The sequence below is a fragment of the Lepidochelys kempii genome, chromosome 20, assembly GCF_965140285.1.
Source record: "Lepidochelys kempii isolate rLepKem1 chromosome 20, rLepKem1.hap1, whole genome shotgun sequence".
NCBI classification, from domain to species: Eukaryota; Metazoa; Chordata; order Testudines; family Cheloniidae; genus Lepidochelys; species Lepidochelys kempii.
The window spans coordinates 24,296,249-24,320,249 of NC_136399.1; the positions used below are offsets into that span (position 1 = coordinate 24,296,249).

General features: G+C 57.5%; 1 protein-coding gene and 1 long non-coding RNA gene across 13 annotated transcripts in view; one reads left to right on the forward strand and one right to left on the reverse strand.

Annotated features, from left to right (window-relative positions):
- Positions 1-24,001, reverse strand: part of NFIX (nuclear factor I X) — a 155,002-nt gene that overhangs the window by 61,836 nt on the left and 69,165 nt on the right. For all 12 annotated transcript variants that reach the window (XM_078849634.1, XM_078849631.1, XM_078849630.1 and 9 more), the window contains one exon: positions 23,091-23,622. In XM_078849634.1, coding sequence (XP_078705760.1) covers positions 23,091-23,622 — 532 coding nt within the window. Of the gene's footprint in view, positions 1-23,090; positions 23,623-24,001 lie in introns of those variants that run through there.
- Positions 14,378-23,975, forward strand: LOC140900639 (uncharacterized). Its single transcript, XR_012155686.2, has 2 exons — positions 14,378-14,643; positions 21,556-23,975. It is a non-coding gene; the product is annotated as an uncharacterized LOC140900639 (long non-coding RNA).

Here is a 24,001-nt window from a genome sequence, read left to right on the forward strand (position 1 = left end):
GCCCTGCCCTGCACACAGCGCCCCCTAGCGCCCTGCTGGGGCAGTGGGTCAGCACTGACTGAGGGGAGAGCGCCCCCTACCCAGCCCTGCCCTGCCCACAGCGCCCCCTAGCGCCCTGCTGGAATTTGTGGTGTTATCCCCAAGGGAGACATCCCCCAAATCCCCTCCCCTCCCTCCTCCCAGCAGGCGCCTGCCTGTCGCCGGCAGAGCTCAGCAGAGGGGACGTGTGTGCGAGACCCCAGTGCCAGGGGATTGCGGCTGCATCACCGCGGGGGTGAGAGCCCAGGGCGGCATTGGGGAGCCCCGCACAGGACACTGCGGCACTTCTGGGGGCCGAGGTTTGAGAGGCTCATTGCCGGATCAGAGACGGGGCAGAGAAGAGCCACAAAACAACTCGAGGGTGGAGAAAACACCCACCGGCCCTGCTCAGTGCTGCGGCTGGACGGAGAGGGGCCGTGACCGCAGGGCGTCAGCAACTGCCCACGGAGGAGACCCCGGGTGCAAAGGGTCCCGGGGGACAGCGGAGAGAAGCAGAACAAGAACCAGGGCTGGAGGCTAAAGCCAGACCCGGCTCAGTTACGGACCCGGTGCCGGCTGGTGCCCAGGCGAGCGATTAGCCGGTAGAACAGACCCCCAGGGAGCGGAGAGTGTCCCCCCTCAGGCCGTCTCCAGGCCCAGCCCAGCCACCTTGCAGGAAGCTGCGTGACCCAAGGCAGGGCCCGGGGCTCATTCGGGGCACGTGGGTGGACGTCTCTGGCCTGTGCCAGCCAGGAGGGCCGACTGGACTGTCTCTGGCCCCTGGTGCCTTTGACTCTGGCTCTCCGGCACGCCTCCTGCTGGGCAAGTGCCGAACGCTCCATCGCGAGCGGGTGCCAACTCCCTGGGCTGCAGGGAGGGGCCTCTCTCCACGCGGGCAGGGCCAAGTGCCAGCGATGCCCTAGCCCCCCGCCGCCTGCCTCGCCCGCCCCTCTGGACTCCCAGATGGCCCCTGGTGCAGCCCAGCAGCTGCTGCTCAGGGGAGCCGAGTGAGAGGCTCCCTGATGGCCCCAGATGGACGGCGGGGGGAGGGAAGAGCCTCAGCTCAGGACCTGCTTCCTAGCATGGGTGGGGAGGGGCACGGTGGCTGCCCCCACACCCCATGCCAGCTGCCTTATGGGGTCAGGGGAAGCTTGGTTCCCTCGTCCAACTCCCTCCTCTATGCTCCCCCCGCCCCCTAAACTCCTTCACAGCAAAACGTGCCCCCACCCCCGAGCTCCCTCCTAGCTGGGCTCCCCCGAGAGACACAGGCCGAGCAAGCCCGCTGCACCCGGGACCATACCCGCTGCATTCGCCCCGCGCCCGCTGCACACACACTGTGCCCATCCGCGCCTGCGTTCCCTCTCTAGTTGGCCCTGCCTGTGTCTCCACACGTGTACTTGCAACAGCCAGCCAGGGCCCTTGCGCTGGGCAGGGTGGCTGGGAAATACCCCCCCACTGGCATCGTGGCAGGCACAGACCTGCTAATGAAGGGGAATTTTCTGCCCTGAGTCGAAAGGGGACGAGCGGCAGAAGCCAAAATCCACCTCCCCTGGCACCCAGCAAGCTCCAGCCTGCTCCGCCAGCCCAGATCCCCACCTCAACCCACTGCTCTGCCACCTGGCCTGACAGCAGCGGGCTCTGCCCAGCGGGGCTCACAGGGGCCTTTGGTCTGGAACGAGCATCAGAATCCCAGGGAATGGGAAAGGCTCTTCTCCGGTCTGTCCAAGGTGAAGGGGGTTCAGGGAAGGAAGCCTGGAGCTAAGACCAGCTGGAGGGTTTGGGGAGGGAAGCTGGGCACTAGGGGGAGGTCAGGGGTGTAGCCCCCTGCTGTCCCATCCATGGCTCCCCGCAGAGCTTTGCCACCTTAAATAAAAATACCTCACTCCCGACCCACAGCCCCTTTCCCCCCCCAGCTCTGCCAGTGCCCCACACTCCTGACCCGCAGCCCCCCCACTAAAACATCCAAATGGCGATGTCAAACTAGGCTGGTTTTGCACCAACCAGGAAACAGGAGGGTCTCACCCTCTCATTGCCCCTTTTATCACTCAAACTGGTAGCTCCGAGTTCTTTCCCCAGAAGTATCCTGGCCAGGACGTTACCACCCATCCCCACAACAGCCCAGCAATAAAACCTGCCTTAAGAATATACCAACTTCAGAAAATATCACTACCTTACACATGACCGACGAAACAAATAAAAATACCACCTTAACAACGAAGGCTCCAGTTTTCAAAGGAGCCGTCCCAGACTAAACACTGCCTTACAATGTAAAGCTTCACCTTTAAAAAACGACTGCCTTAAAAAAATAGCATCTTTCTGAAATAAAAATACCACCTTAAACAACTAAAATACCACCTTAAAATAATAAAATACCAACTTTAAATAGTCTTAAATGAATAAAATATCACCTCAAATTGTATACCACCTATACAATTAAAAATACCACCCTAAAATACCTCCTTAAATGGATAGAAATAGAACCTTGACATAATATACCACATTGAAATACCTCTTTAAATGAATAAAAATGCCACCTTAAAATACCTCCTTAAATAAATAAAAATACTACCTTAAAAGAATAAAATACCACCTTAAAAATACCACCTTAAATAAAAATACCACCTTAAAATACTGCCTTTAAAAAAACTAAAAATGATTTTTTAAAACACCTTAAAAAGCCACACAGGCACAGAGGGCACAGCCAGGCGGGGGTGAGGGGTCGCCGCTGTGCCCGCTCTGCATTTGAAGCATCTGAGCACCGGTCTTTTTGCAGCCGCTGGCTCTTCTATGCCCCTTGCCCCTCTGCAGCCAGCCTGGCGCGGCTGCCCAATAGCAGCCCTTGTGCCCGGGCGTGGCCTCCTCGGAGCAGGTCGATGGCAAGGCTGGTGGGCTCAGAAAGGGGAGTTGCTGTTCGGAGAGCACACAGCGGCCTCTGAGCCCCCTGCAGAGACACGGGGGGGCCTAAGCCAGCACCGGGTCGTCAGCACAGCAGGGCGCTGCTGCCCCCACCCATTTCAGGTGCCAAGCAGGGTGGGGATTGGGGCGGCTACACAAATGCGAGGTTCCAAAATTCAATGTAAACTTTACCAGGGACCCACCTCCCGGGCTCAGCCTGAGCCGCAACCCAGTTCCCACGGGACCGCTGAGCACAGGCCCGTCCTTCCCTGACCCATTCACAGGTCTGGACAGGGAAAAAAAGGGGTCGTGGGGGATTCTCCGGCCCTGGGAATTTGGCAAACAAGGTGGGTCGGTTCCCAGTGCAAACTGGAACGAGCTCAGAGCCGTTCTCTGGCCTGGCGGCTCCAGCAGCTCAGATTGGCTGATCTCTGGCCTTCGTATCTAGGAATCGAAAAATTCCTGGCTGCCCTGCTCTCCAAGCCGATTGCAAACCTGGAACACTTGGCAGGGGGGCCCAATGCATGGGATCTAGGACAGTCACCGGGGTTCAGGTGACCTTGCTTGGCATGGCCAGGTTAGGAGATGTAGTTGTGAGGGGCACAACGGTTGTGAGGGGCACAACGGGCACAATGGTACTCCATTGGCAAGCAATGCTTGGCAGTGTAGCCTAGGGGACAGAGCACTGGACTGGAACTCGTGAGACCCGAGATCTATTCTTGGCTCGGCCATTGGCCTGCAGGGTGACCTCGAGCAAGTCGCTGCCCCACTCTGTGCCTCAGTTTCCCCACCTGCACCCCCTTTGTGACATGCTTGAGACCTCCAGCTGCTCAAAGCAAGGGGTGGTTGTTATTGCAAGGTCTGAGCCCCAGCAGCGCGATCTCCGCTCTCCCCGAGAGAACGCCCCTGACACACACGCTCGTGCGGGTACCATTCTCCCTGTCCCGCTGCGAGCCGAGCTAGCAAGGAGCCCGTCTGCTCCGATGCCCGTGGCGTTCCAGGGCCGCAGACGGTGCATCAGGTGGCGGGGGTAGCTGCTCGCCCGGGAACTCTCTGGGGGCCATGTTCTTGCCACGCACCTCTGCTGGCAGCCGGCACGCCCTGGGAAAGGGGCCTGCCACTAAGAGCAGCAGCAAACACCTGCTAACAGCCCAGCTCCGGCTCGCCAGGGCGCTTGGCCCAAGCACAGAGCCCTGGGAGGGGAGCTGACGCCCAGCCAAGCAGAAAAATTCACAGGCCAGGCATGGGAAAGCAGGGGGCTGCTGGGGAGCAAAGCGGGCAGCAAGGACACCTGAGGGCATTGGCTCCCCCCCTTAACTTGGGGCTGAATTGTGGGGACTCGGCTGAGCTCACCCCATGCGAGGAGGTTTGTGTGTGTGAGACACACACAGATGGGGCGGGGGGGTGTCTCAGCAGCTCTCCGTGTGCATGTGAGGGTGTGTCTCAGGGCCACCCTGTGCACCCGTGACCCTGCGCATGTGTCTCCACCCTGCCGCTCCTCTGCCAGCGTGTGGCGCGTCTGCCCCTCTGCGGCTTTTGTCTCTGTGTCTTTGTGGGCGTTGGCGCATGGAGAGCTGTGTCAGAACACATGACGTTAGCGTGTTAGCGCGTGTGGTGGGCATTTCTCTCCACGGCATCTCTGCACGTGTGGGAGGTACCCCGGGGGGATACTGCCCCCTCGTCTGTACAGCTCCCAGCCCAGACCCCATCCACCCCCGGCCTCACGCTCCCCCACAGGAGAAGTCTTTGCTTGGGTTTAAACTAGTGATGCGGGGCACTTTTGAAGCCTGGCTCTGAAATGTACCACCTGGACTTTCCCCTGCAGGTGGCCAGTCCAGCTCCGACCCTGGTGGGCGCTTCTGAAAGTCGCCCTTTGTCTCGGACGAAGGGAGGTGAAACAAGTTGGTTGGATCTCAGTCCAGCTCCCAGCAAGACAAGGCAGCCAAAACGCCGTATCCCTGCAGCAGTGAGCCCAGGGCCAGCTCCGCTCTCCCTTGAGAGACACACGGAAGCTTCCATCCCCGAGCTACCGAGCCAGCCCCTTTCGCCAGCACATCCCTGCTTCAGATCATGTTCTTAACAATACACCCGCTGCTTCTGAGACTGACCCAGATGCTGGGCATTTCACAGCACCTCTCTCTGTGTCATTTCCTTCAGTGCCCAAAGAAAGCTCTCTAGGCCGGCTGATTGCTAAAGTACCAGGCCAGCCCTGCACAAACTGCCCAGTACTCTAACCATGGTCTAACTCTAACCCCCAATTACATGAAGCACCTTCGGGGTGCCAGGGTTCATCGGGGAATGCACAGAGAATGGCAGGGATCTTTTATAGCCAATATTCTTATTTCTGCTTTGTCAATAGCCGAGAAACCACAGCCCCACGTGCTAAGGGGGCCGCTTTCATCATGACTCTACAGGAGTAGAGCAAAAAAATCATAACTCGTAGGAGGGGCCAGATGTATAGAGACACAATAGCTCTGATTTCCATCTCCGTTTACATGGGGGTAAATTTGGTGTCACCCCACTCAAGCCAAGGAAGATCTCCCAGGATTAAGGCTGGTGTGAATCTGCCCCTAGTGTTTCATTCCCATCTCGCGCCGGTTAAACACATGCAACTCCATTAGCTTCAAGGCAGACCGTCCTAATTTACACCCAATGCAAAGGTTAGAACAGATTCTAGATACAGATTTAACCCGCAGCAGCTTTTCATGGCACTCTAATGAGATATTGAGCCACACTGTCGGAGCTCTTTCCGTCCGGAATAAGAGCAATTTTGTGTCATGATGCTACTGGGCTAGATTTGTGGATAGATTTGGATACGGGACACCTAGTGCTACAGAAAGGCGAATGATTTTGCATAAAGCTGGCCATATCTTTCGTGTTACAAATTATTTCTATGGGATGGTAAAAAAGGGATCAATAATACGTACCAGTACATAATGGCCGCATTCTAATATAGAGATGATATTTTTGTACCATACCATACTGTATCAGAATGTTTCAACATTACCCCCATGAAACCGTATCGAAATTAAACAATTCAACCAAAACATTCTGATGTTCCCAAACTGAAATTTTTTGGCCTTTCTGCTCCACAAGAAATTGCAAATGTCCAACTTTACATTCTGATTCAGAATGAAAACAACTTTTGGAACGTCAGAACTTCCTGCCGAATGAAAACTCCGTTTTCCAGACAGCTTTAATTTCTCTCCCTCTCTCACACACACACGCACACACACACCCAGAGTACACGAGGAAGGTATTATATGATTCACAGCTTTTGTCTCAGACATGTGATCTGTATTATATCACTGAAGTAGATTCTAGGGGTAGGATCTACTGTATCAAATTCCTGGTCCATTTACCACCACACTTGTGGGTTTGAATTGTGTCGGCGTTCTGATGTCGGATTTGATTCTCACAAGAAGCATGGCAGAATTATTGTCTGCCGTGGTTTCTTCAGATGGCAGATTTCATATCTGCCGTCTGTGTTTTGATCAGCGGCTGCTGATACCGCCTGGACTCGTAGGCTGATTTAGTGCATCAAAGCCATAGAGCGTGCGGACCCTATCGGCAGGGTACTGGGCTATATTTTTAATTTGCCACGCTCAGCATTATTGTGGCTTACTCATGTATGCGCCCAAAGATATACTTGGAACTTCAGAAGGCGAAAGTTTCTACCTTAAAGAACCTAATAGCCTGACCCTACAAACATTTCCCACCCGGATTGATAGAACTGCTCAGCCCAGGAAGCACTACACCTGGTAAGAAGTGCTGGACCCCTGAAGACTGGCTTATGTTCGGGATGATACTAATGCACCTGGCAAAGACAGAGCCTGAATCTGCCATGCTCTTGCACTCCAAAGCCACTGCAGTGGCATTCAGGCATCCCACCCTGCCTGCCTGGAGGGTTGATCTGAACAATCAACCCAGCGCCCGCCTGCTGCAGCCAGATGTGCCCACGAGGTGCACTGCATCCCAAGCAGGTGGTGACAGAAGCTACCTTGCTCTCCCACCAGGCTGCCGGCATGGCTCAGGCCTGGTGCTGCCACACCGAGCGGCTGAACTTAGCCCTGGATGGAATGGGCTGATCGTCAGGGAGCACCCACTGAGGCCAACGGGAGCCGCAGATGCTCTGAAAACCTGCCCATTTTATTCAGGTGTCTCACTCAAAGCCCCCAAGTTCGATCTATGGAAAACCAGGGACCAGCGTGGAGAATGGCATCACCCGCTCAGGTGGGGCCAGAGGGCCAAGCGGCTCTGAGCGCCCAAACCAGCAGAACCAGCCTATCTCGGGCCCTGCATCTTCAGAAAATCCAGCCATTAAGTGAGATTCAGGAGCTGTCGGGCCCAGGGGAAAACCCGGCCCTTGCTTAGAAGCCTATGGGGAGCCGGGCTCTTTGGAAGATTCAGCCCTGACTGTAGAGGCTGAGAGCTGGGAAATCTAGCCCCAATGGGGCCTTTTACCCAGACATCTGAGCATCCACAAACCCCGGCCGATGCCCAGGGGAGTCGCTCCACACTCCCCAGATCCAGCCCACGGTGCTCCTTGGACAGGAAGACGCATAGCAAGTTCAGCTGCAAAGTCCGGGACTAAGGCAATTTACACGAGTGATCTGAAATGTACGCAGTGGTGTAACCTATGGTATGCACCCACCACAGGTTTAGACACAGAGCGTCCGTGTGCACATCTGTAGACATACGCAAACACACATGCTAGTGCCAAACTGGAAAGAGTCCCAGAAGAGCACCAACAAGGGATCTGAGGTTCAGAAACGCTGACAGAATTGGGCTTGTTTAGTCTGGAGAAGACAGAGCGGGGCTGATAACTCGCTTCCCATATGTGAAGGACTGGTATAAAGAGGACGGGGATCAATTGTTCTCCAGGGCCACTGAGGGCAGGACAAGAAGCAGTGGGCCAGGCAGATAAAGGTTAGAAATTAGGGAAAACTTTTCCGAACTCCAGGGCTAACTGAGCACTGCCCAAGTGACCGAGGGAGGCGGCAGAGTCCTGGCATGGGAAGGTTTTCAGAGCAGGCCAGAGAAACCCCTGTCAGGAATGGTCAAGATTTATTTGGTCCTGCTTCGGTTCGGGGCCATGGGCTAGGTGGTCTCTTGAGGTCCCTTCCAGCCTGGCATTTCTATAGCGCACGCAGTTCTAGGCACACACAGACCATCGCTTCTTGCAGAGACCCTCAGGGCAGATCAGTGTGTCCTTAACTCAGGTTAAAACAGCAGGGAAGGTGCAGCAAGGGAGTTTGAACTCGGGTTCACGCCTGTAGGGCGGCCTGGGGTTGAACATGAGCTGCCAAGTCTTCCCGGCTATTTTAACCTGAGCTAAGAACACACGGCTGGCTGTTTGCAGACGCCCCTCCGAGATGTCTCCCTCCTCTTCCCCAGGTCTCTCATCCTCCGCTGGCCTCTGGCACAGGAGCTCCGTGGATTGCACAGGACACACGCCCGCTGAGGATCTGGCCCTGGGAGGCCGAACTGGCTGCTGACTTGGGGAGTTGCACATCATACCAGACCCTTGCTCTGTGCACAGTGCATGTTGCTACAAGGCACAGAGCTGAGCTACACAAAGCAGCCGCACAATCCACCGTCACCATCTCAGGCCCACAATAAAAGGGAGGAAGCGCTGCGGCCCTCCGTGGCACGGAGAGGAAGGGGTTAACACCCAGCTCTCAATCTTAACAAACAGCTCCCCCTGTCTGGTGATTTTCTTGCAGCCCCAGCTGCTGGAGTCATGTGAGGATGCAGGAATTGCAAAATACACATCATAATCATGACCTAGCGCTTATCTAGAGCTTTGAGGCCATAGATCTCAAAGCTCTTTACAAGGGAGGCAGGATCGTTAACCCTCATGTTACAGATTGTTAAACCTCATGTAAACTGAGGCACAGGCAAGTTTAATTATTTTCACTTCCAGAGAGAAAAGCCAACAAACCCCACAAACCCAGCAGTGTGGCCAGTGCAGGGCTGAGAGCTCCTAGGGGGACTACTAGAGAGGGAGTGGCCTGGGGTTGGGGCAATCCACTCTGCTCCCCCAGCTCATCAGCCCTGGCCATGGCCCAAGGAGTATCAGCTAAGAGCAAAGGGCTGGACAGAGAGGTGGTGGCAGGCTGCAGAACGGCCTATTACGTGAGACACTGACCCAGCCCTGGGTATATCACCAGAAAAGGAACAGCAGGGGACAATCCGGCCCTGGACAAGCTAATCCAACAGGTCTTTGCAAGCTCGAAGCAGCAGTACCCTGAAATACGACGCTCACCAGGCGAATTCCCGTCTCCTGGCACCGCAAAGAAAAACAAGGCTCCCTTGGCTATTTTTACAATTTGATGGATTTTTAAATTTAGCTGCCTGCTCCCAAGTGCTGGCTGGGCCTTTTAAAGAATTTGTCTGTTGTTTTTGTCCTTTTTCTTGGAAATTCATGAGGTGATAACACAGCGTTCTCTCCACCCCCACAGCCGGCTGAAGAATCAGAGATACAAACAAAATCTCAGTGCAGCCACCACTCACAATTTTATTGTGAGTCTGGCCCTGGCTGGTGTTTCTCTAAAAGCCCCAGCTGCTAGAGTCATGTGATGATGTGAGACTCAAAGCTTTCATTACAAGGAAACTATAACAATAATATTAATTCCCTAGCTCTTATCTAGCACGTTTCACCCAGCAATCTCCATGTGCATTACGAAGGAGCATTGTCCCCATTGTACAGGTGGGGAAACTGAGGCACGGGAGGGCAAAGTGACTTGCCCAAGGTCATCCAGCAGGCCAGTGGCAGAGCCAGGAACAGGACTTGGGAAAAGTTCACCCAGTCCCAACTTGCTCAGAGGGCAAACAAAGGGAATCCCCAGTTTATTATTTCTTAACTTCATCGATTGTAAGGGACAGACAGGATCCCGTGAGCATCTAATCATCTTCCCACATTGAACCCATCACTTCAAGCCATGGTGTTGCCAGTGATCTCGCTATACTGGGTGGGTGTATTTAAATCTCCAGCTCCTGGAGTCCTGGGATAAAATGAGGGTCTCGGCTTTCATCTAACAAAAAGCAGACGTTTCTAGGCCTTGTCAGTGCAGAAAAAAGCTTGAAAATGTGTGTTGTCTGCAGCTGTAAAGGCCCAAACCCCAAAGGGAGAGAAAACCGCCCCCATTACTGATTTTTAAAGAAATCTTGTGATTTTAATGCCAATCTCATAATTTTCTGATGGGGAGTCCCGCAGCTGGGGCTGGGGCTACCGGGCTTCCACAGATCTTCTAGAAACACGGCCAGCCGGGACTGATTTTAAACACCTCGTTATTTTTTGAGGGCCTTACTCACGACTTTTGATCACTTGGTGCAGAGGACACGGGAGTTTGGGGCCCATTCTCCGGCTCTCTCCTCCTGATCTCAGCGGCGCTTGCTTTCCACAGATCCAGAAGTACAGTGCACCCACGAATGATATATCAGCATTCGTTATAAATAGGCTTGGCAGAATTCAGGGTTTTGTATAATTTTCGATAGAATATGCATGTTTATTTTTAAGCCTTTTTTCTGTTTTTTATCTATTTAAATGTTCACAGTTGTGCAAAATTACGAGTTTTAGCATTTTCTCTTTATATTTTCATCCATTTAAATTTTCACAGTTGTGGGAAATCGGGGGGACAATTGGGGGGAGCCCAATCAATAATTATATAATGACAGGAGACGCTAAGATTCAAAAAGTTAAAGCTTTCTAACCGTTAAAACACAAACTGTCATCACCACAAGTCCACATCTCCAAAGTAAATATCCTTAAAGCAAACTTTCATATGTTCTCACACAGCAGTTCTCGTACTTTGCCTCGCTGCCAATTTTGATTATCGTCGACAGAAACATTTTTTCTGCGAAACTGACATTTACCGACACTTGCTGATAAAAGTCATATCCTTCCAAGTCTAGTTGTAAGCCACGGTGGCAAGCGCCCGCATGGCTGCAACCCATTCCTCTCGTGGCCCCAGGAGCTCTCAAATCCAGCAACCCAACTTAGATATTTTAGTTAACATAATTAAACAAGAAAAGAAAACTAGCCTGGATTCAGGAAAGAATAAAGCAAGCAGTTAGGGATAGAGAGCAGGACAAAAAATCAAACCACAATTAATCTAATTTGTGTCAAATATAATTAATAGAAACCAAACCCCCAGGTAATTCTATTAATGCAATAATAACACTGCTCATGTTAGTAGCATGGATCATTTTCCCCCAGGCATTTGAAATTTATGGGGTAATTGCAGCTGAGTAGGAGAGGGATTTCTGCTGAATTATCGAAAACTGCTGCACTTTTGATGCATTTTGAAGTCATGTCACTGGCACCTGGAGAATCTGGAAGGACATATTTGGTAAATCTAAAGGAGTGAATCAATGCAAGTCCTATAACGATCATTACTGGGGCCAGTCTTGATGAGCTACACCTGCATAGATCCGGACGGATGCTGCTCTCCCATTTACACGTCACAAAGTGTAGGAGAACAAACCAGGAAGACATTAAAATCCGACAATGTTACATCAGTGCAAATGAGAACAAAACCGGGAAGGAAGTTTGTATCTCTTTAATTTTTCCAAAGAGCCTACCCCCAGTCGAGAGAACGACACCAGCTCCACCAAGCTGCAAGCCACTGGGAGAGCGCATTTATGTTTAATAAATATTACCGTCCGTTCTGCTTCATTGGTTCCTGCATGAGAGAAGGGGCAATCAGGGACAAGGGGGTTTCTGGGAAGGGCTGATCGGGATGGAGCCGCAGATCCAACCCACGATCAACACTAATTTCTGAGTAAATATCCCACTGGACATTAAAAGGGACCAGGCGAGACTTTGATTTGCTAAGATCAAATGCGTCTCTGTCCTCATCGGCCCTTTGGAGAATCCGGTTCAGCGTCTCTCCCCGAAGCTTCCAGGGCCAACAGCTAGGCAAAAGGTGAGGCAGAAAAGCTTCTGGGAGCAGCAGAGATTAGTGGGCCCTGATCTGGGCACCCCCCAACCTCAGCCCATTAACCAGAGGGTTGGGCTTAGGATCTGAATTTTGCAGCTTCGTCCCGTTTTCTTGTTAGAATCTAGAATTGAGTCAAAGGATCAGAGATGTGGGAAGGGGAATGAGCCCAGTAACAGGTCGTTTGGTTTCTCCAAGCAACTGAGGGGGCCGGGGACACGGAGCCCTGGTAACCCCCTGGGTGGGGCCGGTTGGATTCCCTCCCCAGAACGGGAACGGCAAATCACAAACAGTAGGGAGAGCTTTGTAAAACTTAACCAAACATTCTCAACACAAACTGCAGATCCTGGGGTGCGGGTCCATTGGTATCCTGGTTCTGGGTACTTTTCACCCCAGCTGCGTCCCCCTGGGAAACGCTGCCCCAGTCCCTTTTCCCAGTAATATTCCCAGAGGCTGAAGACAGCAGCCAGGGTCAGCTCAGAGTTGGGGAGGAGGAGATCTCCCTGCACAAGGGAGCTCCACCAACCCGACACAAGGCACCTCGGCAAGGGTGGGCCCGAGGCGCCTGGCTCCAGCGAGGCTGCAGGAGGGGAGATGCTGGGTCACAGGCTGCCAACCCCTCCCCGCAGTGCTGATGACCACGTGATGGAGATCAGGACGCCCGGGCCAGCTGCGCCGGCTGCATTCTGTACCGTGCTCAGCGCCGTGGCAAGCGAGCGCCATGCTGGCCTGCGGCCCAGCCCCACCCTGCGAGACACAAGGCTGAGCCCAGTGGGGGAGGACAGTGATCCCCAGAAGGGCAATTCCCTGCCCTTCCTCTCAGGCTGTATTGCCGCGGAGTGCAGGGGGCATGGGGCCGCCTGCTCCATCCTTCCAAGGCCCCTGTTCTCCACAGTCCCGAGACGCTTTGCAAACAATTAACCCTCCCAGCCACTCCAGCAGACAGGCTGGCAGGGGATTGACCCCACCACGGTCACTGAGCAAGCCAGTGACACCAGGGAAAAGCCTAGTATTTTCCTGCTTTAACCCACTAGGCCCTACTGCCAGATTAGGGAGAGAACCCAGGAGTTCTGACTCCATAGCCCCCTGCTCTACCCAATAGACACCTCTCCCTCCCCTCTGAATAGTCGTAGATGGCTCCTCCCTGGGCTCCCCGCTCCACCTGAGACGGGCTGTCACTTCATGCTGAGCGCCGATTATTGGGTTTTGTTACCAAAACTGCAATGCCCGTTCTACGCGGTGTGGCTCTGATGAGCCCCCTGAACATACCGAGGGCCGTTTGGTTCCCCCGGGCAGTTCTTGTCACCGTCTCGAAGGTGGCCACGCTAACGCAGCGTTAACCAAGTTCCACTTTTCTCGATGCGCTGCGAACCGGTCTTTTCAAAACTGATAAGCAGAGCCCCACTCGTCTGCCTGCAACACGGGCAGGGGCACAGGCAGAGAGCTCCAGCTGTGGGAAGTGGGTCTGTGGGGGACTGAATCGGGGCCCACATTCAGAAGGCGCTTTTCCCAAGCTGCCTCTGCCCTGGGTATCACAAGATGGCGGCAGCGTCTCCACCGAGAGCCACCGCGCTCCCTTTCAAGATGCCTGGTGCCAGGCACCAGATTGAAAGGCCGGCAGTTACATCTCCCCCTCCTTCCCGGCACCCAACTACCGAATCCCAAACTGTCAGGCCAAGGCAGCCGCTTGCCATTTGTTTTCGGAGCAGCCTGTCCCAGGGGGGTCTATGGGCACTGGCCAGGCCGCGCCAGGGGTGTCTCTGGGGGCCGGAGTGGTGTCACGCCGTGTCCCACACTGGGTACAGAGTCACGGCTGTCTGGCATCTCCACTCCCTGAGCCAGGGGCATAGGAAAGACTGGCCATTACGCAGGCCACCCCGGCCGCCCTGACATACAGCTCCCAGATGGTGGCAGCATCCCTTAGAGGGCAAAGGGGAGTTCCCCTGGGCGGCGTTTTATTTCATGCCAGTGGCTGGCACCCGTATGACCGGGCACAGCTGGAGGGACGGTTACCTAAGCAGGCGAGTCGCCCAGCAGCGTAGCTGGGGTACACAGAGATTATCCACTTCTCATGTGGGGACCATGGAGGTGAGGTCAGTTCCCCTGGGTCCTGGAGTCACCTCGAGCCCGTGGTCGGCAGGTCTGGAGCAGCAGGCTGCCTCCTGGCCTGCCCTGGCGGCTAGCAGGCCCGGGATGAAGGGACGTGACTCCTGGAGACGCCAGCCGTTCAAACCGAGCGGGGACGCACGGACTCAGAGCCCCAGAGCAATCAGGTGCCAAGTCCCTGGCCATAGGACACGGCCAGCACAAGGGGAGGTCCTTGGGCAGCTGCCTCGTGACCTGAACAGCGACAGACCCGGCCGGCGGTCATGTCACTTGGACGACATCAAATTGGGACCCCATGGGACTTGAGAAAGTCAAACTCAGTGACCTCCCTTCCCCCGCCACCCCCACCCCATGGCCAGATCCGCCCCCACCCTTCTGACAGCCTGGCTGCACTTCCCAGCTCCAGGCCTGGGGGCGTTCTGCCGAGGGGCGCGGCCATCGGCCCCCAAACAAACCCCAGAGGGTGCGACTTCAAACTAGCGTCACTGGCTGAAACATGGGACCGGGTCTTCCCCCCCACCGGGCGGCAGGAACTGCCACCTGGGGCCGGGCACTGATTCGAGGCCACGTTAACCACAGAAGAGCTGGTCTGGGGCTTTTGTGCCGGCCGGGAGCGGAAGTCACAATCCTTGATCGTTACGGTTAATTTCACGGATGCAGGGCAAACGAAGGAAGTGAATGGGTGAGTTAGCTCCGGCGGGTGACGTCCTGCCGGCCGGTATAGGAACCCGCTCTTCCGACCCGGAAAACCCGGATCCCGACACTTCCGGCACAGGACGCTGAGGGCTTGAGGGGCTGCACTGCAGCTGCAAACTCTCCCCTTACCCCAGATTCCCGCACCCCCCGCTGCCCCCCAGCCCCCCTCCCTCCAGCCCAGCGAGGCCTGGGGAGAGGCGCTGTTACAGCCGGCTGGACGGCCGACCTGGGGGCTGCAGGCTGGGGGTGAGGAAGAGGAGGGACAACCCCCCCGACCCCCTCCGGGCAGCAGGGGAGGGGCAGAGCCCTGGCTCACGCTGGGAGGGCTCCCCCGGCACAGCCGGCCTCCCGCCTGCCTTGGGAATGAAAACAAACAAGGAATAAAAGAAGGCTTTTGTGGCGCGGTGTTGACACGGCCGGGGCCTGTGAAAGGACCTTTCAAACTGGGCACCTAGGCAGGGAAACCAGCCGAGCCCTGGCCGGGCAGCTGATTCCGGGCAGCTGGCGCATCACACGTAGCAGTCGGGCCTGGGGACCATCGCACTGAGAGCTACAGCCAAATCTTGCCAGGGCACAAGCCAACTGGGTACCAGCCCCCAGCTCTGCCCGGTGCCCTGCCAGACCCTGCCCGCCCTGCGCTGGGTACCAGCCCCCAGCTCTGGCCGGTGCCCTGCCAGACTCTGCCCGCCCTGCGCTGGGTACCAGCCCCCAGCTCTGCCCGGTGCCCTGCCAGACCCTGCCCGCCTTGCGCTGGGTACCAGCCCCCAGCTCTGCCCGGTGCCCTGCCAGACTCTGCCCGCCCTGCGCTGGGTACCAGCCCCCAGCTCTGCCCGGTGCCCTGCCAGACCCTGCTCGCCCTGCGCTGGGTACCAGCCCCCAGCTCTGGCCGGTGCCCTGCCAGACTCTGCCCGCCCTACGCTGGGTACCAGCCCCCAGCTCTGCCCGGTGCCCTGCCAGACTCTGCCCGCCCTGCGCTGGGTACCAGCCCCCAGCTCTGCCCGGTGCCCTGCCAGACTCTGCCCGCCCTGCGCTGGGTACCAGCCCGCAGCTCTGCCCGGTGCCCTGCCAGACTCTGCCCGCCCTGCGCTGGGTACCAGCCCGCAGCTCTGCCCGGTGCCCTGCCAGACTCTGCCCGCCCTGCGCTGGGTACCAGCCCCCAGCTCTGCCCGGTGCCCTGCCAGACTCTGCCTGCCCTGCGCTGGGTACCAGCCCCCAGCTCTGCCCGGTGCCGTGCCAGACTCTGCCCGCCCTGCGCTGGGTACCAGCCCGCAGCTCTGCCCGGTGCCCTGCCAGACTCTGCCCGCCCTGCGCTGGGTACCAGCCCCCAGCTCTGCCCGGTGCCCTGCCAGACTCTGCCTGCCCTGCGCTGGGTATCAGCCCCCAGCTCTGGCCGGTGCCCTGCCAGACTCTGCCCGCCCTGCGCTGGGTACCAGCCCCCAGCTCTGCCCGGTGCCGTGCCAGACTCTGCCCGCCCTGCCCTGGGTATCAGCCCCCAGCTCTGCCCGGTGCCGTGCCAGACTCTGCCCGCCCTGCGCTGGGTATCAGCCCCTAGCCCTGCCAGACTGGGCTATCACTGGCATGGGAGTTAATCTGGAGTCACTCCGCTGCAGTGGTTAGGGCGACTCTGGTTTCATGCTGGGGGAAGGCAATGGCACTCAGCTCCCTAACGACTCCCAGGGCTTTCCCCATCCACAGCACCAAGGAGCGAGCGGGGCTCCCAGCTCACGCACTGGGGCTAAGAGAGGAGCCAGGCATGCAGGGCCGAGCCCAAGGGCAGACGGGAATGCAGGAGGGAGGAAGGGTGGCTCAGTGGTTAGAGCACTAGCCTGGGATGCCTTAGCTCAATTCTCTGCTCTGCCACCCCCTTCCTCGGTGACCCTGGGCAAGTCCCTTAGCCTCTCGGTCCCCGTCCGTAACCCGGGGGGTGGCACTGCCTGGTTAGTACATCAAGCGGCAGGGGAGGGTCCTAGCAGCTGCAGTGGGCAGGCCCGGTAGCGAGGGGCCGGCGGGGAGGGGGTGCTTGGTGAAAAAGACGGCAGGCAACGCCCGCGCCAAGCTCACGGTGCCAGGCTCGCGGCCCTGGGGGAAGCTCCGACGGGTGCTGGCAGCGATGCGGGAGGGGGCCACGGACCCTGGCCGAGGAACAAGCCAGCCAGGATCCAGGGCTCCCCCAGCTGCAGAAGGGGATTCCCGCCCTGCCAGGGAGCAGGAGGGCCCCGGGTGGGGGCCCTCCCTGGGCACAGAGGGGCTCCGAGCGGATGGTTAATGAGCCCAGCTTGGCGCCGGCGCCGCCCATCACTTTGCACCATGGCGCCCTGCAAGCCCCGACGGGCGGTGCCGCACGCCCGCGGCTTTCCCAGAAACTGGCACCTGGGATGGCAGATGGGGGTGGGGAAGAATTTGCCGGGGGGGGGATGGGCCAGGTGCCCAAAATCCCTGGCTAATGGCTCTCCCCACCCCACCCCGCCCTGCAAAAATTCAACTGGCAGGCGGGTGAAGCTGCACCCCAGGGATGGGCTGTCGGGAGAGCTAAATGACAGCAGCATGGGGGCCCCCAGCACTCTGGGCACGCAGCGAGGGCACCTGGGGCACCGTGCCCCCCCCAGAGCACTGGACACGCAGCGAGGGCACCTGGGTTACTGTACCCCCCCCCGAGCTCTGGGCACGCAGCGAGGGCACCTGGGGCACCATGTCCCCCCCGAGCTCTGGGCACGCAGCGAGGGCACCTGGGGCACCATGCCCCCCAGAGCTCTGGGCACGCAGCGAGGGCACCTGGGGCACCGTGCCCCCCCGAGCTCTGGGCACGCAGCGAGGGCACCTGGGGCACCGTGCCCCCCCGAGCTCTGGGCACGCAGCAAGGGCACCTGGGGCACCGTGCCCCCGAACTCTGGGCACGCAGCGAGGGCACCTGGGTCACCGTGCCCCCCCCGAACTCTGGGCACGCAGCGAGGACACCTGGGGCACCGTGCCCCCCCAGAGCTCTGGGCACGCAGCGAGGGCACCTGGGGCACCGTGCCCCCCCCAGAGCTCTGGACACGCAGCGAGGGCACCTGGGGCACCATGCCCCCCCGAGCTCTGGGCATGCAGCGAGGGCACCTGGGGCACCGTGCCCCCCCCGAGCTCTGGGCACGCAGCGAGGGCACCTGGGGCACCGTGCCCCCCCGAGCTCTGGGCACGCAGCGAGGGCACCTGGGGCACCGTGCCCCCCCAAGCTCTGGGCACGCAGCGAGGGCACCTGGGGCACCGTGCCCCCCCCCAGAACTCTGGGCACACAGCGAGGGCACCTGGGGCACCGTGCCCCCAAGCTCTGGGCACGCAGCAAGGGCATCTGGGGCACCGTGCCCCCCCCGAGCTCTGGGCACGCAGCGAGGGCACCTGGGGCACTGTGCCCCCCCGAGCTCTGAGCACGCAGCGAGGGCACCTGGGGCACCGTGCCCCCCCCGAGCTCTGGGCACGCAGCGAGGGCACCTGGGGCACCACGCCCCCGAACTCTGGGCACGCAGCAAGGGCACCTGGGGCACCGTGTACCCCCTGAGCTCTGGGCACGCAGCGAGGGCACCTGGGGCACCATGCCCCCCCAGCTCTGGGAGTGCAGTGAGGGCACCTGGGGCACCATGCACCCCATAGAGCTCTGGGCACACAGCGAGGACTCCAGAGGCCTGGGGCCCTGCACCCCCAAGCTCTGGGCATGCAGCGAGGGCACCAGGTCCTGCACCCCCAAGTTCTGGGCACGCAGCAGGGGAGGCGTCGGTTACATTGGTGTCTCCATTGTTCTAAGCCGAAGGGGGGCACAGAGCTGAAGTGAATCAGTGGCAGGGTGGGAACCCAGGCGTCCTGACTCCCAGCCCCGCCTCCCTGCTCTGACCACTAGACCCCGCTCTCCTCCCAGAGCACAGCTCAGCAGCTCACCGAACTGGGGCTGGGGGCTGCAGTTCTGAAGCAACACCTCCCTCAGCCAGAGGCCAATTCTGCCGGGAGGGAGGACGCACCGGGCCCCCCCATCACCCCATCCCAGAGTCGGACACAAGCGGGTAACCCGTCTCCCAAGACCCCTGCAGAGCGAACAAAGCTGCTAGACCAAACCCATTCACCGGCTCATTCTGCCAGGAACCGGTTGAGGGGGACTCCCAGCGTCCCCCCCATCCCATGGCCGGGGCAGGATGGCTCCCCCAGAGAACACAGCAAGGGAAGCATCATGGGACACCTGAGGGGAACCCAGGAGTCCGAGTCAAATTCAACACAGCCCCAGAGGAGGGAGGGACAGGTAGATTTTAAGGCCAGAAAGCCCTGCTGTCAATCTAATCTGAGCCCCTGGACACCCTGGGCCATAGATGGTCCCGAAGTGATTCCTGCTTGAGCTAGAAAAAGGTCCCGTCTCGGAGTAACCATTTCCAGTGGGGCTTGGGGGAGTCGTGCCAGCGGTTAATTCCCTCCCGCTGAGAAACCTGCTCCTCCTGTCTGGTCTGTGTCAACTGCCAGCCACGGGATCTTCTCACACCCTGAGTGAAGAGCCCCCTGTTACCAAACTGGAACTGAGGGAGAGAAAGAGAGAGGGGGGTGTGAATGGGGGTGGACAGAGATAAAAAGAGGGGTGTGAATGGAGAGAGAGAGGCAGGTGTGAACAGAGACAGACAGAGCAAGAGGGGTGTGAATGGAGGACAGGGCTGGAAACGGTGTGATTTGAGCCTAGAGGGAGTGTGAATGGAGCTAGAGACGCAAGTGTGAACAGGCACAGACAGAGCTAGAGTGAGGGGTGTGAATGGGGGAGAGGTGTGAACTCAGGAGGGGCTGGGGGTGTGTGACTGGGGCCTGGACAGGGTGTGAATGGGGCAGCTATAGAGGGGTGTGAATTGGGATCAACAGAGAGTGGTGTGATTGGGGATAGAAAGACATAGGGCTGTGACTAGGGAGAGACAGGTAGATCCTGTCTTCTGCTACTGACCAGGAGACCTTGCGGGGAAGGTGTAGGGTCACTTTATCTCAGAGGCGCTCAGGGGCCCCTGCCCTACCCGGACGGCTGCCCCCCCACAGGGGCAGAGGCCCCCAGCCATACACGCTGGCGCTGCTGCCCCAACTCAGCGTCGGCGCATCTGCCAGCGGGCGACTTCCTCCGCACCCCAACATCGAGTGCAACAGGCCCAGGCCCAGCCCTGGAAGAACCAGGCCGGCGGGGGCTGGGCGTCACGCACTCTCCCAGGAGATGTGGGAGCCCCCGCCATTCACAACGGCGTTTTAACAGCTGCCAAGACGCTCGGGCCCAAGGCAGCATCCGCCCTCGTCCCCCATGGCGCAGCACGGGGCACCAGCAGCCAGATCCCGTGCCCGCTCTGCCGCGGAACCATGCGGGTTACAGAGGCCGGGGCTTTGCCTTAGGGGGGGCGGGTACCTGCTTAATCCAGAGGCACAGGGGGTGGAGGGAGCACACCGGGGGTCCAGTAGCCCGAGGGGATAGGGCCAGGCTCCTGGGGCCTAGGAGAGGCCGCACTTCAGCCTGGCTTTGCTGTGGGGAAATCCCTTCCCCTGGGTGCTGAGGGCTGGCGCCCTGTGGGCAGGGGCCAGAGGGGGGCAACTGAAGACAATCCACGTCCCGGAGATCCTGGCCTGCTAGACTAAAGGGCCCCCAGGCCCCTTGGAAGCGAGCAGGGTAGAAGAGAGGTGCTGGTGTCCCCAACCCCCTTCTGCCGCCTGCAGAGAGAAGGGCCCCACATTTCACACACCTTACAGGCAGGTCAGCCCAGCTCCTGGCCCAGCAGCCCTCGCGGGCCAGGTGGAGAAGGGGCAAACACAAAGCCTGCTCCCTGGTCTGTGAAAAGAGGGGTGGAGGGACACAGACCTGATCCCCCCAGGTTAGGGCCCATGGGGTAGGCACTGCCAGCTCCCCCCACACCCCGACACATCCAGCGCCCCACAGCAGGTCGGCGTTAAATGAGCCCAGCCTCCCCATGTTGCTCAGCAGGGTATTTTGCCAGGTCTGAGCCCGCGAGACGCTGGGAAGGGAGTGCCGGAGCTGCGCGGGCAATGCCCAGACATCGCTGAGGGGGCACATGCAGGCACTGGGGAGCTGGGGGGGGTATGGCAGTCCTGGAGGGGGGAAATACATGAGTCTGGGGAACAGGGGTCCTGTGTGAGTGCGCACACGTGCATGCATTGGGGTTCCGTGTGCACTGGGTTCCGTGTGCATTGGGGTTCCGTGTGCACTGGGTTCCGTGTGCGCATGCATTGGGGTCCTGTGTGCATTGGGTTCCGTGTGCGCTGGGTTCCGTGTGCGCTGGGTTCCGTGTGCGCTGGGGTCCTGTGTGCATTGGGGTTCCGTGTGCGCTGGGTTCCGTGTGCACTGGGGTCCTGTGTGCATTGGGTTCCGTGTGCACTGGGTTCCATGTGCATTGGGGTTCCGTGTGCATTGGGGTTCCGTGTGCACTGGGGTCCTGTGTGCATTGGGGTTCCGTGTGCACTGGGTTCCGTGTGCACATGCATTGGGGTCCTGTGTGCATTGGGTTCCGTGTGCACTGGGGTCCTGTGTGCATTGGGGTCCCGTGTGCGCTGGGTTCCGTGTGCGCTGGGTTCCGTGTGCGCTGGGTTCCGTGTGCGCACACATTGGGGTCCTGTGTGCATTGGGGTTCCGTGTGCATTGGGGTTCAGTGTACGCTGGGTTCCGTGTGCGCATGCATTAGGGTCCTGTGTGCATTGGGGTTCCGTGTGCACTGGGTTCCGTGTGCCCGGGGGTTCTGCGCGAGAGCGTCTGTTTGTGTGTCACTGCTCTGTGAGTGCACGTGCATGTTGAGCGTTTGTGTGCATATACACACGTGTGTAGGGCGGTTGTATGTGCGGATCTACAAGCCTGACCCTTCCCTGTTTCATTCCATTTTGCGGGTTTGTTCTTTTTTAAACCCACCCAAAGCCGTGTGCAGGGGACGGCTGGCAGCCTGCCCTCTCCGTGCCAAGCCTGGAGATGCCCTGAGCGGTGTGTCAGCGAGCTTGCAGTCCTACCAACCCCGAGCACACAGACGCTGTCCTGGAGCACGGACACAAACCAGGGAAGAAACAGCCTCCCAGCAAGATCAGATCGGGGAGGGTGGCAGAGGATATAAAATACAAACCACTCGGGAGACAGGAGCTCGCAAGGAAACAAATTTGCTAAGAAACAGCAGGGCTAAAGACCAGATCCTCCACAGGTCTGCCTGTGTCCCTTTCTGCTCTCTAAAGACGAGACAGTGAGAGAAAGCTGGGGAAGTTTGGATGCTGAGACACAAGGAAAGAAGACAAGAAAGAGGAGGAAAAGACAGAGAGAGACAAGAGGAAAGAGAGAAAAGATCAGAGAAAGAAAGACAGAGAAAAACAGAAGAGAAAGAAAAATAGAAAGAGGGAAAGTCACAGAAGGAAAGTCAGAGGGAAACAGGAGAGAAAGCCAATAAAAGACACAAGGGGAAAGTTAAGAGACAGAGGAGGAGGAAATTCTGGTCGACCTCTTCATTACAAGTTAGTTGAGCAAAATGTAAACACAGAATCACACTCCACCAACCAGTTTGGATTTCAAAGTCTGCAGCAAATTGGGCGTATCTGGGCAAAGGCTAAAAATTAACCAGGCATTTCTGTTTCAATTGGAAAGAAAACAAAACAAAACAAAAATACGCAAAGGGAGGAACTGAAAAACAAACCAACCCACCCCCCAAGAAACACCCACTTTCAAAAAAATAAAATATAAGAAAAAGGAGACAGAGGGGAAAATCTGAAAGACATCAAAGCATCTGGGGTAGGAACAAATGACAAGCGGGGTTGAAAAGAACCGAGTGACTAACCCTCCGAGAGAGAGAGAACGGCTTCCTGCCTGGGACAGTGCCCACTGAAATTGCAGGATTATTTCCACCGCCACACAGTGTAAAAGTGCCCAGCGCTGCCGAGTTGTATGTTCTGCGGTTTACATGCCATCGGCACAAACCCCCAAAACCTCGCCGACAAAAGAAACCGACAAAATCCAGACGGGGTCTCGATGACCATCAAAGCGAAAGGGAAAGGAAAAATCCCCTCGGAATGAAATCGAGTCGCTTTCCCTCCCACATCTTAAGTCTTTTCTCTTTCCATTTTTTTTTTTAAAGTTGCCGTTCGCACAGTAGTGGGCATTTCACAGGCACATGTGCACAAGCACATCCCCCGTGCAAAACGGGGCTTTTCACCAGGGATCGTGGGCATGAAGATGAGGGCAAGCTATGAACCACCCCAGATTGCTCAGTCTGTTGAGGGTGCCGATGCTGAGGGTACATTTGCACGATAAACAACAGAGACCAATTTGTTAATTACGGAGACAAAGGTTCAAGGAGGGAATTTAAAAAAAAAAAGGAGAAAGAAACAGCTCGATCCCTTGGACAATTCAATCTCAAAACAAGCAGCAGTGATGGGGGATGGTTGTTAGGGGGGTGGGGGGGGTGTAGGACTTACCAGGAGTGTGAACAAAATACGCCAAGTAAAGATCCAGTTCTTTAATTGTGACTCCAATGTGGTGCGGCTGGACGCAGAGGCCTGGGTTGGAGCACTGTGGTGATTTGTACAACCGCTCCCCGTCAGTACTTTCGAGCGGGATCCCTTTGAATAAGATGACCATTACAAGATCCAGTCTCCAAACCTTGTCGGCCTGCCTCAGACAGTCAATCCTGCGGATTTTGCCCTTCTGGTCCGGGTTGGAGAGGACGCAGCACGGGGCTTTCTTACCGGTGATGGTCAGGACGAAATCCTCCCGGAACTCGGGGCGGATGTCTTTGCGGAGTTTGGCCAGTAGCCTCGATGCCCATTTCTGCTTGATCTCTGGTTTTTCCCCCAACAGCTCATCCTTCACGGCGCGCTCCTCATCCTTGGACATCCGCTTCTCGTGCTTCTTGAAGTACTTTCGCTTCCGAGCTTGCAGGTTGAACCATGTGTAGGAGAAGGCACGCACATGAGGGAGGAGAGCTTCGATGAAAGGGTGGAATTCATCCTGGAGGGGGGGGTGGAAGAGGGTGAAAAGAGGGAACGAGACAAAAGGGGGGGAACGTTAGAACGAGAAAACGGAGGAATGCTATTTTTAAAAAAACCCACAACCTTCCCGACCAGTCGCGCCAGCTGACGCGACTCACTCGATCCCCAGAACAGAGATAGCGCGGAGAACCGAGTTCAGAGCACGGCCGAGCCAGCCACACAACACAAGACCAGCCCGGAAGACAATCCACCTCAGTTGGGACAGCGGTGGGTGTTGATTTTTTAAATCTTTTCCATCTTCTGCCTTCCCCTCCCCCAGCTGCAAAATAAATTTCAAAAAGGCCAAAGAAAATTCACCATCAGAACTAGAAACTCGAGATTTTGCTACTTTTTCACTA